Below are 20497 nucleotides of genomic sequence, written 5' to 3' on the forward strand. Positions count from 1 at the left end.
GGCTGCTCAGACAGTATCGAGCTCAGCGGGACTGCAATGCTCATGCAGGGCATAGGCCGCCCACCTGTCAGAGGCTGTGCCAGAAGGACGCAGGGGAGCAGCAGGAGGGGGGGCGGGAGGGAGCTCCACCTTGACTGAGGTCACTTCCCACCCCCAGATTCTATGCCTACAAAACCCTGCAATTCTCTGACGCTGTAGACGCGGGTCTTATTATTTTCTGACTTTCAAGGTCTCATGGTACTGACAGCCCCAAATGCAAGTCTTCACTTTGGCCACGCCCTAGGACCCAAAATTAAAACAAAAAAGTGAATTCTACACAGTATCCTCAGTAGGTGGCTGAGAGTCGGCAGTGTACCCTTCCCCACCTCGAAGAAGCTGTTAGGGGCACAGCTCAGACGCTGGGGTGTCGGGGACGTCGCGAGACTGAAGTCCGAGACATCGCTGACAGCGCCGGAACACGTGACTGACTGTCGGGCGTGCAGCCCGCTGAGCTGGGTCCAGCCTGTCACGTGATGAGGGGGCGCCATGGGGTGATGTGAGATACGAGGCTCTCAGACTGCGTGCAAATGACGCATTCCCAACCCTTTGGGCAACTAGATTTCAGTTCCAATATGAGATGTTCCGGTAAAGGGGGGGAAGGGGGGCGGGCTCTGGAGCCAGGCAGCCTCGTTTCCGTTCCGCTGCAACTGCTTCCGACCTCCGCCTTTCCCTCTAGCGAGGACGAGACAAGGTCTCGCGCGCATGCTCGGAATCATCCCCGAGGGGCGGGGCTGCAGCTGCGGGAGCAGGATGGGGGGAAGAGAAGGGAATTCCAACCTGTAGAACTTTGGGGGTCCTATGGTCGGGTTCTTCCCCACGACTGTGGATGGTGAAAGGGTGGGGCCTTTGGCGGCTCCTGGGGGTATTGGAGTTCGCAGGGTACGGAGGGGGTGTCAAGTGTAAGAGAGGTGCAGGACTTCCAAATTTAGAACCTTGAGGCCCTTTGGGCTCCGGTCCAGGGCACTCCGGCCACCATGCGCGACAGGACCCATGAATTGAGGCAGGTGAGAAACTGGGACCATGAAGACACTCAGGAGTGAGAAGTGGGGCCGGGCGGGCGCGCTGGAGTGAAGACTCCTGGTTTTGGGTCCGGGACGGGTGGCTGATGGCCAGGAAGGAAAATCCCGGAAGCCCATGGTTCCTGCGGGACGAGAACCGCAGCGAGCAAGTGGTGCCAACGACTCCGGCCCTGGCAGGGGGATAACATCTCAGACGATGAAGATGAGGTTCGAGTCGCGCTGGTGGTGCACTCAGGTGCCGCCCGGCTGAGCAGCCCGGACGACGAGTTCTTCCAGAAGGTAAGGGTCAGGAGGACCGAGGAGTAGGGCGGACTAGAGTGACACTTCAGCCCTCTTGCTGATCCTTCCTAGGTGCAGACAATTCGGCAGACTATGGCCAAACTGGAGAGTAAAGTCCGGGAGTTGGAGAAACAGCAGGTCACCATCCTGGCCACGCCTCTTCCCGAGGAGAGTAAGCGAAACCTCGGGCTCATGCACGCCAGCCCGGTGGATTATGGGGGATGTAGTTTTATTCAGGTGATGGCCAGGGTGGGTTTGGTTTTGGTTTGTGGTAGAAACTGTGGTTTGGAAGTGTTGGCTTTCTCGTTTAGGCATGAAGCAGGGCCTACAGAACCTGCGTGAGGAGATCAAACAGCTGGGGAGAGAGGTCCGGGCACAGCTAAAAGGTGAATGAACTTCAAGGGACTCAGCCATATCTTTCCCTTTGATTCAGCCCCGTTGCTGGTGTATCTTGTTGCGAACACAGTCAAGTGATATATCCAGGTCACACAGCAGACTTGGGTCTAGGATCTCTGTCCCATGGCATCAAAACTATAGTATTTTGCAGAGCACATTATGGCCTCTCAGATTCCTTTATTATTATTTTAAGTTTAAATTGGAAACTACTTACTGCTGTAGTCCTTTCAGCCCAGTGTGTATTCTTTGGGCAGATAAATGAGGGATTTCTTAGGAGGGTTTTTCACACCTGTGGGAACCCACTGATGTAATTCAAAGAAAAACTGCTCTCGGGAGTTCAGAATTAGCCCCCTTCTTCTTCTCCCTTCTTTTTCCTCATCTCCTCCCCTACCTCTTCCTTCTGTGTAGACCAGGCTGGCCTCAAATTCACAGAGATCCATCTTTCTCTGCCTCTTGAACGTTGAGATTAAATTAAGGGGCCCGCTCCTTCCTTCTTTTTTTTCCTCCTCTTCCTCCTCCACCATTATGTGTTACTACCAAAATACATCCCTGTTCATAGTAGTTTTGTAATTAAAATTTTACAAAAACAAGAACCTCCTTACTATGTAGCTGGAATGTAGATGTGGCCTTGTGTTCTGGTCCCCAATCAATTTTTTAAAATTCATTAAAATTTTTTTATTATATTTCTTACATTTTTATTAATGGGAGGGTGTGCTCAACATGTAGATCAGGCTAGCCTCAAAAAGAATTCAGCTGGCCTCCCAAACAGTTTTTGTAAGTCTCAGGACAAACCCTCTTTCTATCCATCCTTGTGTTTCCTACAGCCATAGAGCCCCAGAAGGAGGAAGCTGATGAGAATTATAACTCAGTCAACACAAGGATGAAGAAAACCCAGGTAGGTTGCAGTTTCCCAGGACTAAGGCATTTCTTAAGTGTTTCTTAGGTTCCTGAGTGGTGGCTTAGAGAGCCTTGATTCTGGGGTCTCTGTCCTGATGCTTTTCCATCTGAAGACGCTTATGCTCAAGAGAGTATAGGTAGAGACTCCAAATCTCAAGGTGCTCAATCCATTATAGCCTTTGCATCCTCCATTCAAAGAGAATTTGCTGTGTCAGACATGACTTAGGCCTGGCTGTGAGACGGGAATTTGGACTGAATAGGGCACAAAGGGTATTTCTCATGTAGGACTTAGATCATATCATTCTGCACAAGGGAAAAGAAACAGAAATAAAACATCACAAGCAGGGCTGGAAAGATGGCTCTGAGGTTAGGAGCAGTGACTACTCTTCCAGAGGACATCGTAGGTCCCATCCATAGAGCTCACGAGATAAAGGGCGGCAGAATGGATGATGTGAGAGGCCCCTGTTGCACTACAGTAGTGGCACGGTGACACCGAGGTACACAAGTGAACTGCAGCCTGCACAGGGACACTGACATTCCCCAAGCCTTCAGCACATTCACACCGAGTGTCTGCGTGCCCTCTGAACTAAGCATTCTACCCTGGAGACTTAGGTCACATTCACACCGAGTGTCTGCGCCCTCTGAACTAAACATTCTACCCTGGAGACTTAGGTCACATTCACACCGAGTGTCTGCGTGCCCTCTGAACTAAACATTCTACCCTGGAGACTTAGGTCCTATAGGGCCAGACAGTCATCAAATAAGTAAATTATTTTCATTTTTACTTACTGAGACAGGGTCTCACTAACTAGCTCTTGCTGGCCTGGAGCTTACTATATAGGTAAGGCTGCCCACAAACTCAGATCTATTTATGTCTCCCCAGTACTAGGATTAAAGGCATAGGCCACTACACTGGGCTTAAATTATTTTATAATCTAATGAGTATTAAAGACAAAACAGCATAAAAGAGGAAGTGTGCTGACAGCGGGAAGGCATGTAATTTAAACGATGGGGAGGAGGCGAACTGTATGGTAGAGTGTGTGAGCATGCTTGACGCCCTGTTTTCAATCACCAGTGAGAGGAAGAGCTTCTGTAGTTGTTCTTGCGTGAATGAGTGCACATGCACACCACAGTGCTCATGTCCGCCTCCCAGCTCACCTGCGGCTGGGGTCACAGGCGCACCACCACATCTGGCTTTGGTGGGCTGTGGGATCCCTGGATGTGAGTTTTTAGACTTGCACAGTAGCATTTTTATAGGCTCAGTGGTCTGCACAGTCCCACCCCACCACAAATAAACTTAAAAAACAAGTAAGGGCGGGGGGTGTCAATTAGTTGTTAGAATGCTTGTCTGGCACACCCAGGGCTCTGATTAGATTTCTACCACCACATAAGACAGCTCTCTGCTGGTGTGCACCAGTGATGTTAGCAGGCTAGCCTGGGCTATATGGGACCCAGTCTCAAACCAAATAATAGTAATAATAATTAATAAGTAAGATCGAGATAAAACTCAAAAGTCGTTGAAGCCAGACATGATGCACACCATCATCCCAGTGTTCGGAAAGGAGAGAGAGAACATCAGGAGTTCGAGACCAGCGTAAGCTAGATGAAGCTATGTCTCAGAACCAGCTAACAAACAAAAAATAAGTAAGGTGGGGTTAGAGACATAGCTCAGCAGTTAAGAGTACTGGCTACTCCTCAGGGGACCTGGGTTCGATTTTCTGCCCCCACAAGGTGGCCTTCTATAACTCCAATTTTTGGGATGCCTGACACCTTCTGGCTTCCATAGTCACCAGGCACGTGTGGTGTACTGATGATCATGTAGGGAAAATACCCACACGCAAAACAATACAAGTTTAAAAAACTGAATGGTTGAAGACTTAAAGGTGCTTGAGAATGAGCATTCTAGGCATAGGAGCAGTGTGCAAGGCAGACACGAGCATGTTTTGTTGAGGGAGAAACCACTGAGGGCGGGGGGATAAGGAAGGAGGTGGTGAGGCGTGGGTAGGAGGAGGCAGTTATGGGTGTAATGGGGCCCTGATAAGACCTTTGGGTTTCTTTCTGAGGAGTCTGCCAAGATCACAAGGTGGTCATGGCAGTTCCTGCTGACACCCAGCTAGACTTTCTGTTCTTAGCATGGAGTCCTGTCCCAGCAGTTCGTTGAGCTCATCAACAAGTGCAACTCCATGCAGTCTGAATACCGAGAGAAGAATGTGGAGCGGATCCGGAGGCAGCTGAAGATCAGTGAGTTGGGGTACCTTGTCCTCAGGGTTTGGGGCCCTGATCAGCTCTCAACTGGCCTTTCCTGTTACAGCCAATGCTGGAATGGTGTCTGACGAGGAGCTGGAGCAGATGCTGGACAGTGGGCAGAGTGAGGTGTTTGTGTCTAATGTGAGTGGCCACAGCCATCCTTCCTCTGTGGGCTTTCCATCTTTGAGTCCTGGTTTGTGTGGAAGGCAGGCCAAGGCACAGTCAGGAGTGAATTAGAATGCTGGGTTCATAGGTTAGAGGGCTGTTTGAGAAGCTCAGCTAAACTTTTGAACCAGATGCTGGTTTCCCTGTGACATCTCCAGTTCCTGTCTGTCCCCCCAGATACTGAAGGACACACAGGTGACTCGGCAGGCCCTGAATGAGATCTCTGCGCGACACAGTGAGATCCAGCAGTTGGAGCGCAGCATCCGTGAGCTCCATGAGATCTTCACCTTTCTAGCTACCGAGGTGGAGATGCAGGTGCGTGCCCAGAAGCCCTGTGCCACCCTATTCCTACCTTGACCTGGAGTTGAGGTGCTCTCCTGGGCTTTTATGCTCTTCCAAGCTTGGGCATGCTTCCAGGTGACCTCTCCATTCATCCTTAGCCAAATTCTCCTCATAGTTACCTTGATGGCATCCCACCTGAGCCAGCAGCGTGCAACTTATCTAGGCATGGTCTTAATCGTGGCTTCTCTTCCTATGACAGAAGCCCCCTCAGCGCTGTTAGAGCTCCTGTGGAAAGCTGTCCTTAGAGGGTCAACCTCCTGGCCTCTCCTAGGTTAGAATGGCTTGGCTATCGGGGTCAAAGTGCTTCCAGCCCTGTCTTGTCCTTCTGAGATAAACTCCACAATGCTGCAGCCATTTTCTTCTGCAGCTGGTAGTCATGGGAAATTACAGTCATCCAGTGGGAGTACCAGGACCTAAGCTGGTAGTGCCAGGAGCAGTCAGGGAGAGGGATGAAGACTGGCCTAGAAGAATGGGTGAATTCAGACAAAAGTTTACTATCTGTGGGGAAGGTACTAATCCTATGAGGCTGTGGCTGCAGGCCTCCACTGCAAATGGAGGTTATGTAGGATGGGGTGGGGCCTGGAAGCCTTGCTATGAACAGCTCTGGTCCTGCCTTAGCTTTGTTAGTGTAGCTTTTTGCTGCTGTTAATGTCTTGATTAACCAGGCAGTAGCGGTGGGCACTCCTTTAACCCCAGCAGCACCCAGGATGCAGAGGCAGGTGAATCTTTTGAGTTCTAGGCTAACCTGGTTTACAGGTAGAGTTCCAGGACAGCCAGAGCTACACAGAGAAACTGTGTCTGTAACTCCCTCCCTCCTCCAGCCCCCCCCCCCAACACACACACAAAAGAGTGTCTTGGTTATTTTAGGCTGTGCTGGACAAGTAACTTCTCACCTCCATGCCTGGTCACCCCTCCCTCTCTGAACTGTCTGTTCTCTGAGCAGGGGGAGATGATTAATCGTATCGAGAAGAACATCCTGAGCTCAGCAGACTACGTGGAACGTGGGCAAGAGCATGTCAAGATAGCCCTAGAGAATCAGAAGAAGGCGAGGAAGGTAAGCCTGGGCTCTGGCCCCGGCCCTGGGCACTCCAGAGTGACATTCCATGACCCTTCCTCTCCCACAGAAAAAAGTCATGATTGCCATCTGTGTCTCTGTCACTGTTCTCATCTTGGCTGTCATCATTGGCATCACCATAGCCATTGGATAATGTCACATGTTCTTGGTGAGATATGGCGGGCCTGCCCCATCCCTGGAAGCAGCCTTCCCACCTCCTGTCAGACCCATTTCCTTCTCCTTCCCTTGCAGGCACTGGGAGAACCAGAGACCCGGCATTTGTGGAGGCAGGGCAGGCCTCCAGCCGAACCCATCCTCACACTGGCCCTTGTGCAGAAGGGCATATGGCTCTTTCTGGGTTGGCAGCTGCTCATTCATGGAGTCCTTCCCTTCAGGCCACAATGCCTGGGAGACAGTTTCCAGTGTCCTGTTTGTCTGGGACACATGGTTTTGTAAAAAAAAAATTAAAAAAAAAAAAAAAAAAAAAAAAAAAAAAAAAAAAAAAAGAAGAAGAAGAAGCTTGGAGCCAGCTGTGCTGTGTGTTCTGGGAAGGCTGGCCCAGGCCTCTAAGTATCCATTCTTTTTCCCCCTGGCCTTGCTGATGCCAGGCCCAGTCTAGCTCAGATCAGACTTCTCTAGAGGAGCATCTACAGGGTGGGTGAGGTGGGCCAGGGAGAGGCAGCATTCACAGTGGGACTACATGTCCCTAAAGTGATAAGCTCCTAGCCCAGTGCTGGGACATGGGTAAGGTGGATATGTGAGAGATACTGGGGCATTCCTGACACCAAGAGGAAGAGACATCTTGAGAAACACTTAAGCAGACAGAAAGAGCAGTTCTCAGTGGGGACAATGTTTGCATTGGAATGTTAAAATGTAATGGAGACAGGCAGCATAAGAAGTTGCCTAGCAGAGGAACCAGCAGCCCAGGTCCCATGACCAGAGATGGGCACTGCCTTTTGTAAGAGGAGTTTTTAGAGACCCATCACCTCACAGTGGCTGCCTGGTTTATGGTCTACCTAGCATATTCTAGGCCATTTAGAGCTACATAGAAAGACTGTCTTGGTTGAAGGGAGGGAGAAATGATTGTGTAGCCTGGCACAGTGGCACACCTTTAGTCCCAGCACTTGGGAGGCAGTAGGTGGATCTTGGTGATTTCAATGCCTGTCTAGTCTATATAGTGAGTTATAGGATAACAGGACTACATGAAAAAATTGTGTGTGTGTGTTTGTATGTATGTGTGTATGCATGCACATGCATGTGCACGTGTGTGTACAGGCATACATGCATACAGAGGTCAACTTTGGGGCATAGGTTTTCTTCTTCTACTGTGGGTTCCAGAGTCAAGCTCGGGCTGAGAGGTTTGCATGGCAAGTGCTCATACTTGCTGAACCATCTAGCTCACCTTTGATTCTGAATTTTGAAGGGCTTTTAGTTCAGGTACCTAGTTAGTTCAGAGGATATAGCTTTTTCCTGAGGTCACATGGTTTAGAAGTAAGCTGCCCCTGGCCCAGGGTTGGTTAGTCAGTGGTCTTTGGCTTCAGTCTCCAAGGCTTTCCATCCAACTTTCAATCCCATGAGGCGCCACGGTCCTGAAAAGGCTAGATGTGTCAGGCTACTGCACTCCCAGACTATGTCGGGAGGGACTCCTGCCTGCCTTCATCAGGCCAGCAGAGATTGCATGCCTCTTGCTGTCTATATATAGGATGTATGTTGATTTCAACTGGTCAGAGAGCCTAGGTTTTTTCCTCCCTCAGCATAAAGTGGCCCATTTTAGGAAGTGGATACGTGCTGGGCAGCACATGGAGTCCCCAGGCACACCCAAAAGTAGTAGAATCACTGTGTTTAAGAGACAAAGTAGCCAGGCAGTGGTGGTGCACACACCTTTAATCCCAGCACTTGGGAGGCAGAGGCAAGCGGATTTCTGAGTTCAAGGCCAGCCTGGTCTACAGAGTGAGTTCCAGGACAGCCACGGCTACACAGAGAAACCCTGTCTCGAAAAAACAAAAAACAAACAACAACAACAAAAACAGGTGAAAGGCTAACTAGATGACCAAGCTGGATGGGGCAGCCGAGAACCAGGGGCATCTTGGCTGAACACTATAGGCTCTGGGGACTGTGGGCTTCCCTGTTTGCCATCTCTTTTCTCCCCAAGGCCTCCATCCCCAGCAGACTCCTGGCCTATCAGCCACTTTACACTGCCTTCAAAGTAAAACAATCAAGGCGCCAACTGACCTGATGCAGATGTTGGCCATTGACATCTGTGCAGCTGATGTCTGTCTTTAAAGTTTATTATTAATTTTATTTATTTGTGTACACATGTGTGGAGGTCAGAGAATGACTCAAAAGACTATAGTTCTCTCCTTCCATGGGGTGGGACCCCATTAAACTCAAGTCTTCAGGATTGGAGGCAAGCATCGTTGTCCACTGAGCCATTATTAACAGTCACATATGACGGTGTATACCTGTAATCCCAGAACCCAGGAGCCTAAGTCAGAAGGATCACTTTGACTTTTAGGCCAGTGTGAGTTACATAACAAAACCAGAGGTCTGTTAGTTTCTGTGTTCTCCGGCTGCTGAGCCTGTCCTCCACCTGAGACCACAGTGGTCTGCCTTCTTCCTAACAATGACTTCTGTGTCCCTCTAATGACCACCTTTGTAGGGCCAGGCAGTGGTGGCGCATGCCTTTAATCCTAGCACTTGGAGGCAGAGGCAGATGGATCTCTGAATTCAAGGCCAGCCTGGTCTACAGAGTGACTGATCATTCAGCTCTACATAAGGAAACCCTGTCTCAAACAAATATAACAAACACAACTAAATTCCTCTGTGATGGCACAGAACCCACCCAGATACCAAGTTACATCTCCAGCCTGTCTTCAATCACACAGGTCCACAGGTGACAACTGTGTCGCAGGGCAGACTCCCCTCAGCTGAGTCTGTACATTATCACGTCTCCCCAGGCTTTTGCCGTATAAGTTGATGTTAGTGACTAGGTGTGAACATGGCTGGGTCTGCTGTACTTCTTATTCCATGGTTAACTCAATTTAGTAATTTATTCGCAAAATATTTGTTGAGCAAAATTTATGTTCCAGACATTGTAGGCACCTGGGGAAGGGAAATAGACATAAGGATAAGGTCTCTGCTTTTATACACAGCATCTGTTAGTGGGGAAGCCAATTGAGTCCATCATTAGGATGCTCTAGAACTGTAATAGGCATTATTATGAAGAAGAGGATGGTAGAAAGCTCTTACTTTTGGAGGTGAGGGAGGCTAAGTCAAAAAGATTGAGAGTTTTATTTCAGCCCGGGCTACATATCAAGACTGTCTCAGGAAGAGAAAGGCCTGAGTGATGATGCACACCTTAAGTCCCAGCTTGAGGGAGGCAGAGGCAGGTAGATCTCTCTGAGGCTAGCCTGGTCTATATAGCAGGTCCCAGGCTAGCCAGGACGGCATAGTGAGACCCTTGTTTAGCTATTTTTTAAAAAGGCAAATAAGCTGGATGGTGGTGGCACACGCCTTTAATACAGTCTCAGGAGACACAGGCAGGCGGGTCTCCGAGTTCAAGGCCAGCTTGGTCTACAAAATGAGTTTCAGGACAGCCAGGGCTACACGGAAGAGCCCTGTCTCAAAAACCAAAGACAAAACAAAAAGTAATACAGTAAACCTGGCAGCATGCTGGAGATAGCCGTCCTAGTAGGATATCACATGAACTAGTTTAGAAAAAATAATTAATTAATACCATTTCCAGGTCCTGAGACCCAGAAGGCAAAGCAAAGCTGTGAAGGATTAGTTCTAGTCTGGAAATTTCCCAAGGAGGAGGGGTTTTTGTTTTCTTTTATTTAAAGATTTATTTATTTTATGTATGAGTACACTGTTGATGTTTCTAGACACACCAGAAGAGGGCATCAGATCCCAGTGCAGATGGTTGTGAGCCACCATGTGGTTGCTGGGAATTTAACTCAGAACCTCTGGAAAAACAGCCAGTGCTCTTAACCACTGAGCCATCTCTCCAGCCCCAAGTTTTTGTTTGTTTGTTTGTTTTGTTTTGTTTATTTTAATTTGTGTTTTAAGACAGTGTCTCACTTAGTAGCCCCAGCTGACCTGGAACTCACTATGTAGACCAGGCTAGCCTGGAACTCAGAGATCCACTGCTCACTCACTTCTGCCTCCCTAGTGCTGGGACTAAAGTCAAGTGCCACTACACCTAGCTCCTAGGTGGATGATTTTTAAAATATTTTAAATGTTTGTTTATTTTATTTATATATATGAATGTGTGTGTGTTGAACCCAAGAAGGCCAGAGGCATTGGATCCCCTGGATCTGGAGTTATAGGCAGTTGCAAACCACCTGATATGGGTGCTGGGAACCAAAACCAGATCCTCTGCAAAAACAGCGATCTCTCTTAGATCGTGAGTCATCTGTCCATCTGTCCATCCCTCCAAGTGCATGGGTACATTCTTTTGAGTGGTACCTCCTTTCACCTTCCATCTGTCAGGAGCCTGCAGTTATTAGGCCGGGCTTGTCCCAGCTCAGCGTAGGTGGGGCACAGTGCTGGGGATGAACCCAGGTCTTCAGGAATGCTGGGTGAGACGAGGTACGTCTGAGCCCTTTAGTCATGCAGGTCCAGACCTGGGTAATCATGAGGCATGGCAGTCTATACCCACAGTGTGATTTGCATCTGATTTTGATGACTGATAAAATTTGGGACTTTAGAATATAAGGCTTTTTTGGACTCTGACAAGGTTAGAATTTTAGGAAATGTCCTTTTACATGTGGGACAGACATGAATCTTTGAGGGCCAGAAGGAGAGATGTTAGGCAAAACAACTGCTCCCTGAATATTCCATGCCCTAATATCTATGAATACATTCCTTTACATGGTGAAAGGCACTGGCTGGGTTTGTTTTCTTTTATTTGTTTCAGTAGTGATGCTGGAACTCAGGGGCGTGTAAATGCCAGGGAAACACTCCATCACTGAGCCGAACATAGTGACTGACTGGTTTCACTGTGTATCCCAGGCTGGTGCTTGACTTGTGGTCCTCCTTCCTCTATATCCTTAGGTGATATGATTATTGCAGGTGTCTGTCATCACATGTAGCTGGCAAAGGGACTGTGCAGATATGACTAGGACTACTAATGAAGATCAAGTTTAAATCAGATTACTATGCAGGTGGGCATGATGTAATCACATAAACAAAAGAAGACTGAGACGGGATGAGGACCCAGAAGCTGGGATGGTCATTCAGGGTTGTGATCCTAGCACTCAGCAGGCTGGGGCAGAAGAATTTCAAGTTTTAAATCAGCCTGGCTATGTAGCAAGACCCTGTCTCAAAGACAAAACAACAACAAAAAACAAACAACAACACCAAACAAACAAACAAACCCAAAGAGGGGCTAGGAAGTTGGGTTGGCTGGTAATGTTTGCTGCAGAAGCAAGAGGACCTGAAGTTTAATCTTGACACCCATGTCAAAGGTGGGCACAGCAGCCTGTGAAGATAAAGGAGTATCTCTGTGGCTTGCTGGCCAACCAGTCTGGCCAAATTTATGAGCTCCAGGTTTAGTGAGAGCCTGTCTTAAAAAACAAGGTGGTAATTCTGAGCTTGGTGGTAGTGCACACCTTTAATCCCAGCAGAAGCAGGCAGATCTCTATGAGTCTGTCCTGGTCTACATAGTGAGCTCCTATCCAGCCAGGGATATATATAATGAGACTGTTCCTGCCTGGCAGTGGTGGTGAATGCCTTTAATCCCAGCACCTGGGAGGCAGAGGCAGGTGGATTTCTGAGTTCAAGGCCAGCCTGGTCTACAGAGTGAGTTCCAGGACAGCCAGGACTACACAGAGAAACCCTGTCTCGAAAAAAACAAAAAACAAAACAAACAAACAAACAAACAAAAAAAAAAAAAAAAAAAAAAAAAAAAAAAAAGAAGAAGAAGAGAAAAGAAAAGAAAAGAGACTATTCCTGAATGTCTTGCCTGCCTATGGATCCCATTCCCTCTAACTGAACTGCCTTGTCTGGCCTCAGTGGGAGAGGATGCATCTAGTCCTGCAGTGCCTTGATGTGGAGTGGGGGGTGGGTAATAACCCCTGGGAAGGGGCTGGGAGGGACTGTGTGTGGGAGACTATGGTGGGGGTTCTGTGATCAGGATGTAAAATGAATAAATAAATAATAACATGAAACAAACAAAAAGCAATAAAACAATAAGACAGAGAATTAACTGAGGAAAACACCTGATACTGACTTCTGGCTTGCACACACATGTGCACACACGTGCACATGCACCTGATCAGGTTGTTGTGGCTGGAACTGGCTTGGTGGGAATAGGTGAGAGATGGAGACAGCCAAGGAAGTAAAGAAGGCTGACTCCAAGGCAGAGAGGCTTCTGGTGCAAATGCTCTGTCAGCAGTTCAGAACTGACTGGCTCCACAGGGTAGGTACTGCTTCCTCTGCTTCAGCAGTAGCCTTAGTCTTCAGCCCTCTCCTCTTCCCAGGAAGACAGACCACCTTCCTGTGCTGGCCTTGAAACTCCTGCCTCAGTCTTCCAAATGCTGAGGCCACAGGTGTGCACATACCCTGCCCTTCTCGATTCTTCCCTTCCTCCTTCCTTCCCCTCCTCCTCTTTCCTTTCCCCCCTCCTTCCCTCCTCCTTCCATTCCTTCCCTTTTCTGCCCTCCTTCCATCTCCCCCCTCTTTCCTTTTTGTTGTTTCCTGGTAACTGACCCCAGGACTAGCCTGTTCATTGGGGGTGGGGAGTGGAGTAGTGATGACCACAGTCCACCAATGGAAAGCTAACACGAGCTGTTGTCCTAACACCAGAGCCTATGGATCTGCATTCACCAGCTAGAGGTGGCATAGCAGGAAACTAGGAGTTAAGGGAAATTAGAGGTGACTAGTAACGGACAGATGTCAGGGACCACTCTGCCAAATGTTGGAACCCGCACTGCCAAAAGCTTGGGGGCCAAAATTGTTAGAGCCCACACTGCCCCAAGCTTTGGGGGCTAAATTGTCCTGGCTCGTACTGCTGCTCCGGTCTGTGGGTCAGGGTTCAGCAAGAGAGAGAGTGAGGGCAGACACGAAGAATGGAGACCAGAGTGTGATTCACTCCCATTTATTCACACTCAAGGGAAAATCCTGGGTATATAAAACAAGATATTATCAGAGTGTGCTCAGCTGTTGTAGGCTACTGAAAACAAGTCTCTTGTCAGGTATATGGCTCAAGATGGCTGCAAGGATGGTAGCCGCCTTCTGTCGGCTCTTCACAGACAGAGATCAAGACCTCTAAACATTACTGCAGGTATAATTGGCCCATGCCTTCAATCCCAGCACTGAGGAGGCAGCGGCATTTGAGATCAGTCTGGTCTACATAGTGGGTTCCAGGCTAACTAGGACTACATAGAGAGACCCTATTTCAAAAATGAAAACAACAATAAAAATATTTATAGACATTACTCTGAAAGTAAAACTGGACAAAGATCTCAGAGAAGTGACAGACCAATGTTCTTATGAAGGGGGTGGGAAGGACACTCAGCTGTAGTACTTGTGGAGCAGGCACTTACAATCACAGCATTCAGGAAGTGAAACAGGAGGATTAGAAGTGGAAAGTTATCCTTGGTACATAGCTCGAGGCCTGCCTAAGACACACAAGATGCTGTCTCAAGAAAACAAAAATCTTAGGCTCAGAAGTTAAGTAACACTTTGCTGCTCTTACGGGGGACTTGGGCTAATTTCTCAGCACCCACATGGTGCTCACAAACATCTGTAACTCCAGTTCCTGGGTATCCAGTGCCCTCCCTCTTCTGCCCTCTGCAGGCACCAAGTTCACATGTGGTACACACACACATATGCAGGCAAAACCTGCACATAAAATTAATAAATCTGATTTTATTTGTTTGTTTTCAGACAGGGTTTCTCTGTGTGGTCCTGGCTGTCCTGGAGCTCACTCTGTAGACCAGGCTGGCTTTGGACGAAAACAAATAAACATTTTTTTTAAAAAAATGTAAGGAATACAGACACAGAAGTCCAACAGAATATTAGCAAGGCAAATCCAATCCAATACCATGTTAAAAAGGATTATATGATGCCACCAAGTGGGGTTTATCCCAGGAGTACAAGGTTGGTTTACTATCAGAGGTCAAATAGTACAGATTATTAGTAGAATAAAAAACAAAAGCCATAGAATAATCTCAATAGACACAGAACGTGTGTTTGACAAAATAAAACTTGCTTCCATATTTAAAAACTTAACATAGTAGAAACTTGAGATGTGACTTAGCCGGTAGAGGCTGGCCCTCTAATTTGAGGTGGAGGCAGGAGGGTTAGAAGCTCAAGGTCATGCTTGGCTGTGTACTGAATTCCAAGCCAACCTGACCCCATGAAACCTCTTTTTGAAAGAGCTTAGCACACACAGTGGGAATGAAAGGGAACTTCCACATTGTATCAAAAGACTATTTCTTATCATTAAGGAGGAACAATCCCAGCCTGGCACAGTGGCTTGCCTGTAATTCTGGAACTTGAGAAGCAGAAGAATGAGAAGTTCCAAGGCTAGCCATACTACAGAGTGAGTTTGAGACCAGCCAACAATATACTAGAGACCCTGTCTCAAAATAATGTAATGAAGGAAAAAAGAGAACAGTTTATTTGTAATAACAACAGAAAGAATATTTGATATAAATGTAACAACAAAAGTAAAGTGTTATTGATAAACCAGGCATGGTGGTGCATGGCTTTGATCCAAGCACTCAGGAGGCAGAGGCAGAGGCAGAGGCAGGCGCAGAGGCAGAGAGGCAGAGAGGCAGAGAGGCAGAGAGGCAGAGAGGCAGAGAGGCAGAGAGGCAGAGAGGCAGAGAGGCAGAGAGGCAGAGAGAGGCAGAGAGAGGCAGAGAGAGGCAGAGAGAGGCAGAGAGGCAGAGAGGCAGAGAGGCACAGAAGCAGAGGCAGAGGCAGGAGGCTCTCTGTAAATTTGAGGTCAGCCTGGTCTATAGATAGAGTTCCAGGACAGCTAGGGCTACACAGAGAAACAAACAAAAAGATTTATGGATAAACTGAAAAAAAAATACTGTTGGAAGGAATTAAAAATCTAGGTGGGGTTGGATAGATGGCTCAGAGGTTAAGAGCTGGCTGTTCTTCAGAGGACCTGGGCCTGATTCTCAGCACCCACATGGCAGCTCATGCGTCTCTTAACTCCAGTTTTAGGGACTCCAGTGCCCTCTTTTGGGCATTGCATGCACGTGATGCACAGACATACATCCCAGCAAAAGACCCATGGACTTTCAGTATTTTTTTTTTTTTTGAGACAGGGTCTCTCTGTATAGTCCTGGCTGTCCTGAAACTCACTCTATAGAATAGGCTGGCCTTGAACAGATTTGCCTGCTGCCTCTGCCTCCCAAGTGCTAGCATTAAAGGTGTGTATCACTACCGCCTGGCTTAAAAATAAACCTTTATGGGCTGGAGAGATGGCTCAACGGTTAAGAGCACTGACTATTTTTCCAGAGGTCCTGAGTTCAGTTCCCAGCAACCACATGGTGGCTCACAACCATCTGTAATGGGATCAAATGCCCTCTTCTGATGTGTCTAAGAGGGCAACAGTGCACTCATAGACATAAAATAAATAGATAAATCTTTTTTAAAAATAAATATTTAAAAATTAAATATCTAATTAAAGCATCCCATGCTCATAACTCAAAAAATAATTGATATTGTTAAGTTGGCAATTTCCCACACACTGATTCAGTATAATTACCAAAACCTAAACTAGCTTTTTAAATTTCTTGGGAGCAAAATCTGGCAACCTGATCCAAAAATTCAAATGGGGTTAAGGTGTGATGCTACATATCTGTAATTTCAATACGGAGAAGGCTGAGGCAGGAGAATGGAGGGTTTGAGGCCAGCAAAGATTACATGCTGAATTTGGGGCCAACATGCAGCTCTCAAGTCTAGTCTCAAATACTATAATAAAGTAAAATAAAATAGAACTATAAGACTTGGGGGGGGAGCGGGAATCTTGAAATAAAACAAGTTGGGAGGAAAAAAAAAAAAAACACAAAAAAGAAGCTAGGAGCTTCATGGGCCATGATATGAAGTTCCTACAAAACCATACTAATTAGGGGCCTGGAGAATGGCTCAGAATGGTTAAGAGCATTGTTGCTCTCACAGAGGTCCAGGGTTCAGTTCCCAGCACAACCATAACTCCAGTTCTAGGGGCTCCAACACCCTCTTCTGAGAACACAGACATGCGTGCGGTCAAACTATGTAGAAATAAAAACGTTTAAATCCTACAATAATCCAAATAGTGTGGTACTGGCATAATGACAGACATGAAGGTGTGGCTTAAATGTAGAGAGAACACTGCCTAGCATGCCAGGCCTTGGGTTTGTCCTCAGCTAGAAACCAAACAGAACCTCTCATATTTACAGTTAGTTTATTTTTCTTAAGAAGACCAAGACAATGAAACGGACAAAGAGTGGTCCTTTCAACAGATGCATCTGGAATAGTAGAAAATCCATAGGCAAAGAAACTAAGCTGAACCTCCTGCCTGAAACCATACACAGAAATTAACTCAACATGGGCCAAGTGTCTTATGTCCGAGGGTTTCTAGCTATAAACGCATACATAGCTCAAAAAATATATCCATGGCGACAGGAGAAATGGTTCAGCTCCTAAGAACATTTGCTGCCACATCAGGTGGCTCAGGATTGCTTCTAATTCCAGTTCCAGGGGATCTGGCTCCTTCTGTGAACCCTGCTCTGACATGCACATGACCCATATGTAAACACATAATTAAAAATTAAAAACAGCAAGTGCATAAATAAATTATAAACTGGATGACTGTCTTGTGTGTATTCATGTGTGTGTGTGTGTGTGTGTGTGTGTGTGCGCGCGCGCATCTGGGCCAAAGTCCATGGAAGACCAAGAGGATGACTTTCTGTAGTCAGTTGTCCCCTTCCACCATATAGATGTCAGTGACCAAACTCAATCAGCCTCGGCGGCAAGAGCCACCTGACTGTCCAACCTGCTTCTGCCTCCCAAGTGCTGGCATTACAGACCCATGCCCCCATGCCCCACCTCATGTAACTTCTAGTCTTTTATGATACCTAGGTCCTCATTAAGAGCTAATCGAATGCTGTAGCACTGAACTACATATACTCTCAACTCTAAAGACCCTCCTCCATTTTAGACACTTAGGGTGTGTGTGTGTGTGTGTGTGTGTGTGTGTGTGCCACATCACTTGTTGGAGGTCAGAGGACAACTTTAAGAATCAGTTCTCAGCTGGGCAGTGGTAGCACACACCTTTAATCCCAGCACTTGGGAGGCAGAGGCAGGTGGCTTTCTGAGTTCGAGGCCAGCCTGGTCTACAGAGTGAGTTCCAGGACAGCCAGGGCTACACAGAGAAACCCTGTCTCAAAAAAAAAAAAAAAAAAAAAAAAAAAAAAAAAAAAAAAAAGAATCAGTTCTCTCCTCCCATCACGAAGGTCTTGGCCATCAAACTTGGGTTGTTGAGCTTGGTGGCAAATACATTTTACTGGTTGAGCCATCTCACCAACCCAAAAGACTTCCTCTAAACACTCATTTGTGAGAACCTGGACATGACTGTTAACGCTGCCACTGAGATGTCTGCTATTTTTCCTGGTGATGAATACCTGGTTTGCCATCCCTGAACCATGGCTCCCTGCTGTGATGTCCCGTGACTAGTATATGGGCCTGGAGATGAGCTGCTCCCTGGTTACTTACCGACATTGACAACTTGGTGGTCCTCAAGTCTTTTTTTTTTTTTTTTTTTTTTTAGTTTTTATTTATTTATTATATGTAAGTACACAGTAGCTGTCTTCAGACATCTCATTACAGATGGTTGTGAGCCACCATGTGGTTGCTGGGATTTGAACTCAGGACCTCTGGAAGAGAAATCAGTGCCCTGAACCGCTGAGCCATCTCACCAGCCCCCTCAAGTCTTTCAATAAGAACTCAGAATCCCAGTGTGGTGGTGGTGGTACATGATTATAATCTCAGCATGCAGGAGGCTGAGGCAGGAGGAGTTCAAGGTCAGTCTGGGCTAAGTTAGGGAGACACTGTCCTTTAAAAAAAAGAAAAGAAAGAAAAAGGACTCTATAGGAAGACTCTGAGAAAGAGAGGAAAAGAAATACAAGAAATAAAGAGCTTAGGAGTGCGTCCTGGCTTACTGTGGCCGTCTAGCTTTGCTTTAGCTACAGCTGCACAAGGGGACCCTAACGGCTTCAGTGTAAGACCAGAATCTTCAGCAGCCGTTCTAGGTGGGCAGGGTAGCTCAGCAGACAAAGGTGCTTGCTGACAACCTGAGTTCTATCCGTGGTCCCAAATGGCAGCAGAAACTGACTCTCCCAGGTTGTTCTTTGACCTCCATACATGCACCGTGGCACACATGTACCCACAAACAAAATATGTATAAACATAATTTTTTAAAAAAATAAGTATTCCTAATCTCAGCACTTGGGAGGCAGAGGCAGGCAGATTTGAGTTCAAGGCCAGCCTGGTCTACAGACAGTTCCAGGATAGCCAGGGCTACACAGAGAAACCCTGTCTCAAAAAAAACCAAAAAAAAAAAAAAAAAAAAAAAAAAGTATCCCATGAAAATTTGAGGAATTTGAGGCTATGCGACTCGGCCCTAAAGAAGAACATACTGATGACAGCTGCCCCCCTGCCCCTCTTTACTGTTCTGTTTACTGAGACAGTCTCTCATTTCACTTTAGACTCCTTCAAATCTGCCATGTAGCCAAGGCTAGCCTCTAACTCTCAATCTCCTGCTTCCATCTTCCCAGTTTTGGGGTTATGGGTATGTGGTGTCACATCTGACTAACATGCTTTCTGGCAGGCCACGTGACGATGAAGATCTCACAGCCTCATCTAGACATTTTTTAAGGAAAACTATGTATCAGTCCAGCTTTCCCCAGTAAGGTGAACAATCACAGCTGTCATTTAAAATGTTCACAAGCCGGGCGGTGGTGGCCCACGCCTTTAATCCCAGCACTTGGGAGGCAGAGGCAGGCAGATTTCTGAGTTTGAGGCCAGCCTGTTCTACAGAGTGAGTTCCAGGACAGCCAGGGCTACACAGAGAAACCCTGTCTCGAAAACAAAAACAAAAACAAAACCTCCCCCGAAAAAACCCCACTATAAAATATTCACAAAAATTGGTAGCAAGCCTAGCACTTCAGATGCTGAATGACAACACTGTAAGATTTCAAAGGCCACTCTGGGCTACATAGCAAAACTGTCTCAAAAAATAAAAACAAACAAACAAAACCCAACAACAACAACAAAAAAAAAACAAAAAAAAAAAAAAACCACAACAAAAACTTGATAAGGAACAAATGATAAATAAAATATGTTGGGCTTGGTGGTATATACTTGCCCCAGCAGGCTGACACTAGACTTCCAAGTCTGCCAGGTATTGGCTAGCGTACACCTTTGACCCAGGCAGGCAGACCTCTGAGTTCAAGGCCAGCCAGGTCTACAGATTGAGTTCCAGGACAGCCAGAGCTATACAGAGATACCATCTTAAAAAGCTAAAAAAAAAAAAAAAAAAAAAAAAAAAAAAAAAAAATTCCAAGTCTATCTGGCCTGGAGAGGGAGCTTGAGGCCAGTCTAGTCACTTTTATGAGTCACTGTTTCAAAATAAAATAAAAGAAAAGAAAAGAAAAGAAAAGAAAAGAAAAGGGCTGGAGATATAGCTCATGCTAAAGTGTTTGCCCAGCATACATGTGGCTCCTGGTTCACCACTACAAAACTTGAAAATAAATCACAGTGAGTTCACAGATCTAGGCATGGATGTTTCTGGATCCCCTCATAGTGAGTTCGCAGATAACATGCATGGATACCTCTCTCACTCTACTGGCTGACTTTAATTTTTGTTCCAATCATGTATGTTCTATTCTAGTGCTTTGGTTTTTAGCATGTCAAACACATCACCTTTTTTTTTTTTTTTTAAAGTATCATGGGCTGGCGAAGAGCTCAGTGGTAGAGGAAATACTTAATACATTTGAGACCCAAACTTCAACACCAACACCAACACCAACAACTAAACCAAACAAAGAGAAAGATA

General features: G+C 46.7%; 1 protein-coding gene across 2 annotated transcripts; it reads left to right on the forward strand.

Annotated features, from left to right (window-relative positions):
* Positions 1–503: 503 nt before the first annotated feature.
* Stx4 (syntaxin 4) lies at positions 504–16443 on the forward strand. 2 transcript variants are annotated; one of them, XM_034524192.2, is made up of 11 exons: positions 512–1043; positions 1236–1337; positions 1410–1509; positions 1649–1723; positions 2558–2628; positions 4763–4871; positions 4942–5018; positions 5220–5357; positions 6328–6438; positions 6509–6607; positions 6691–6892. In XM_034524192.2, exons 1-10 carry the CDS (start codon positions 1014–1016, stop codon positions 6590–6592), a joined length of 897 nt encoding a protein of 298 aa, XP_034380083.1. In that variant the 5' UTR covers positions 512–1013; the 3' UTR covers positions 6593–6607; positions 6691–6892. The 2 variants fall into 2 exon arrangements, with proteins under 2 accessions (XP_034380074.1, XP_034380083.1); XM_034524183.2 differs by lacking the exon at positions 6509–6607 and having other exon boundaries at positions 504–1043; positions 6691–16443.
* Positions 16444–20497: the final 4054 nt, after the last annotated feature.

Source organism: Arvicanthis niloticus, chromosome 1 (genome assembly GCF_011762505.2).
Source record: "Arvicanthis niloticus isolate mArvNil1 chromosome 1, mArvNil1.pat.X, whole genome shotgun sequence".
In the NCBI taxonomy this organism is placed as follows: Eukaryota; Metazoa; Chordata; class Mammalia; order Rodentia; family Muridae; genus Arvicanthis; species Arvicanthis niloticus.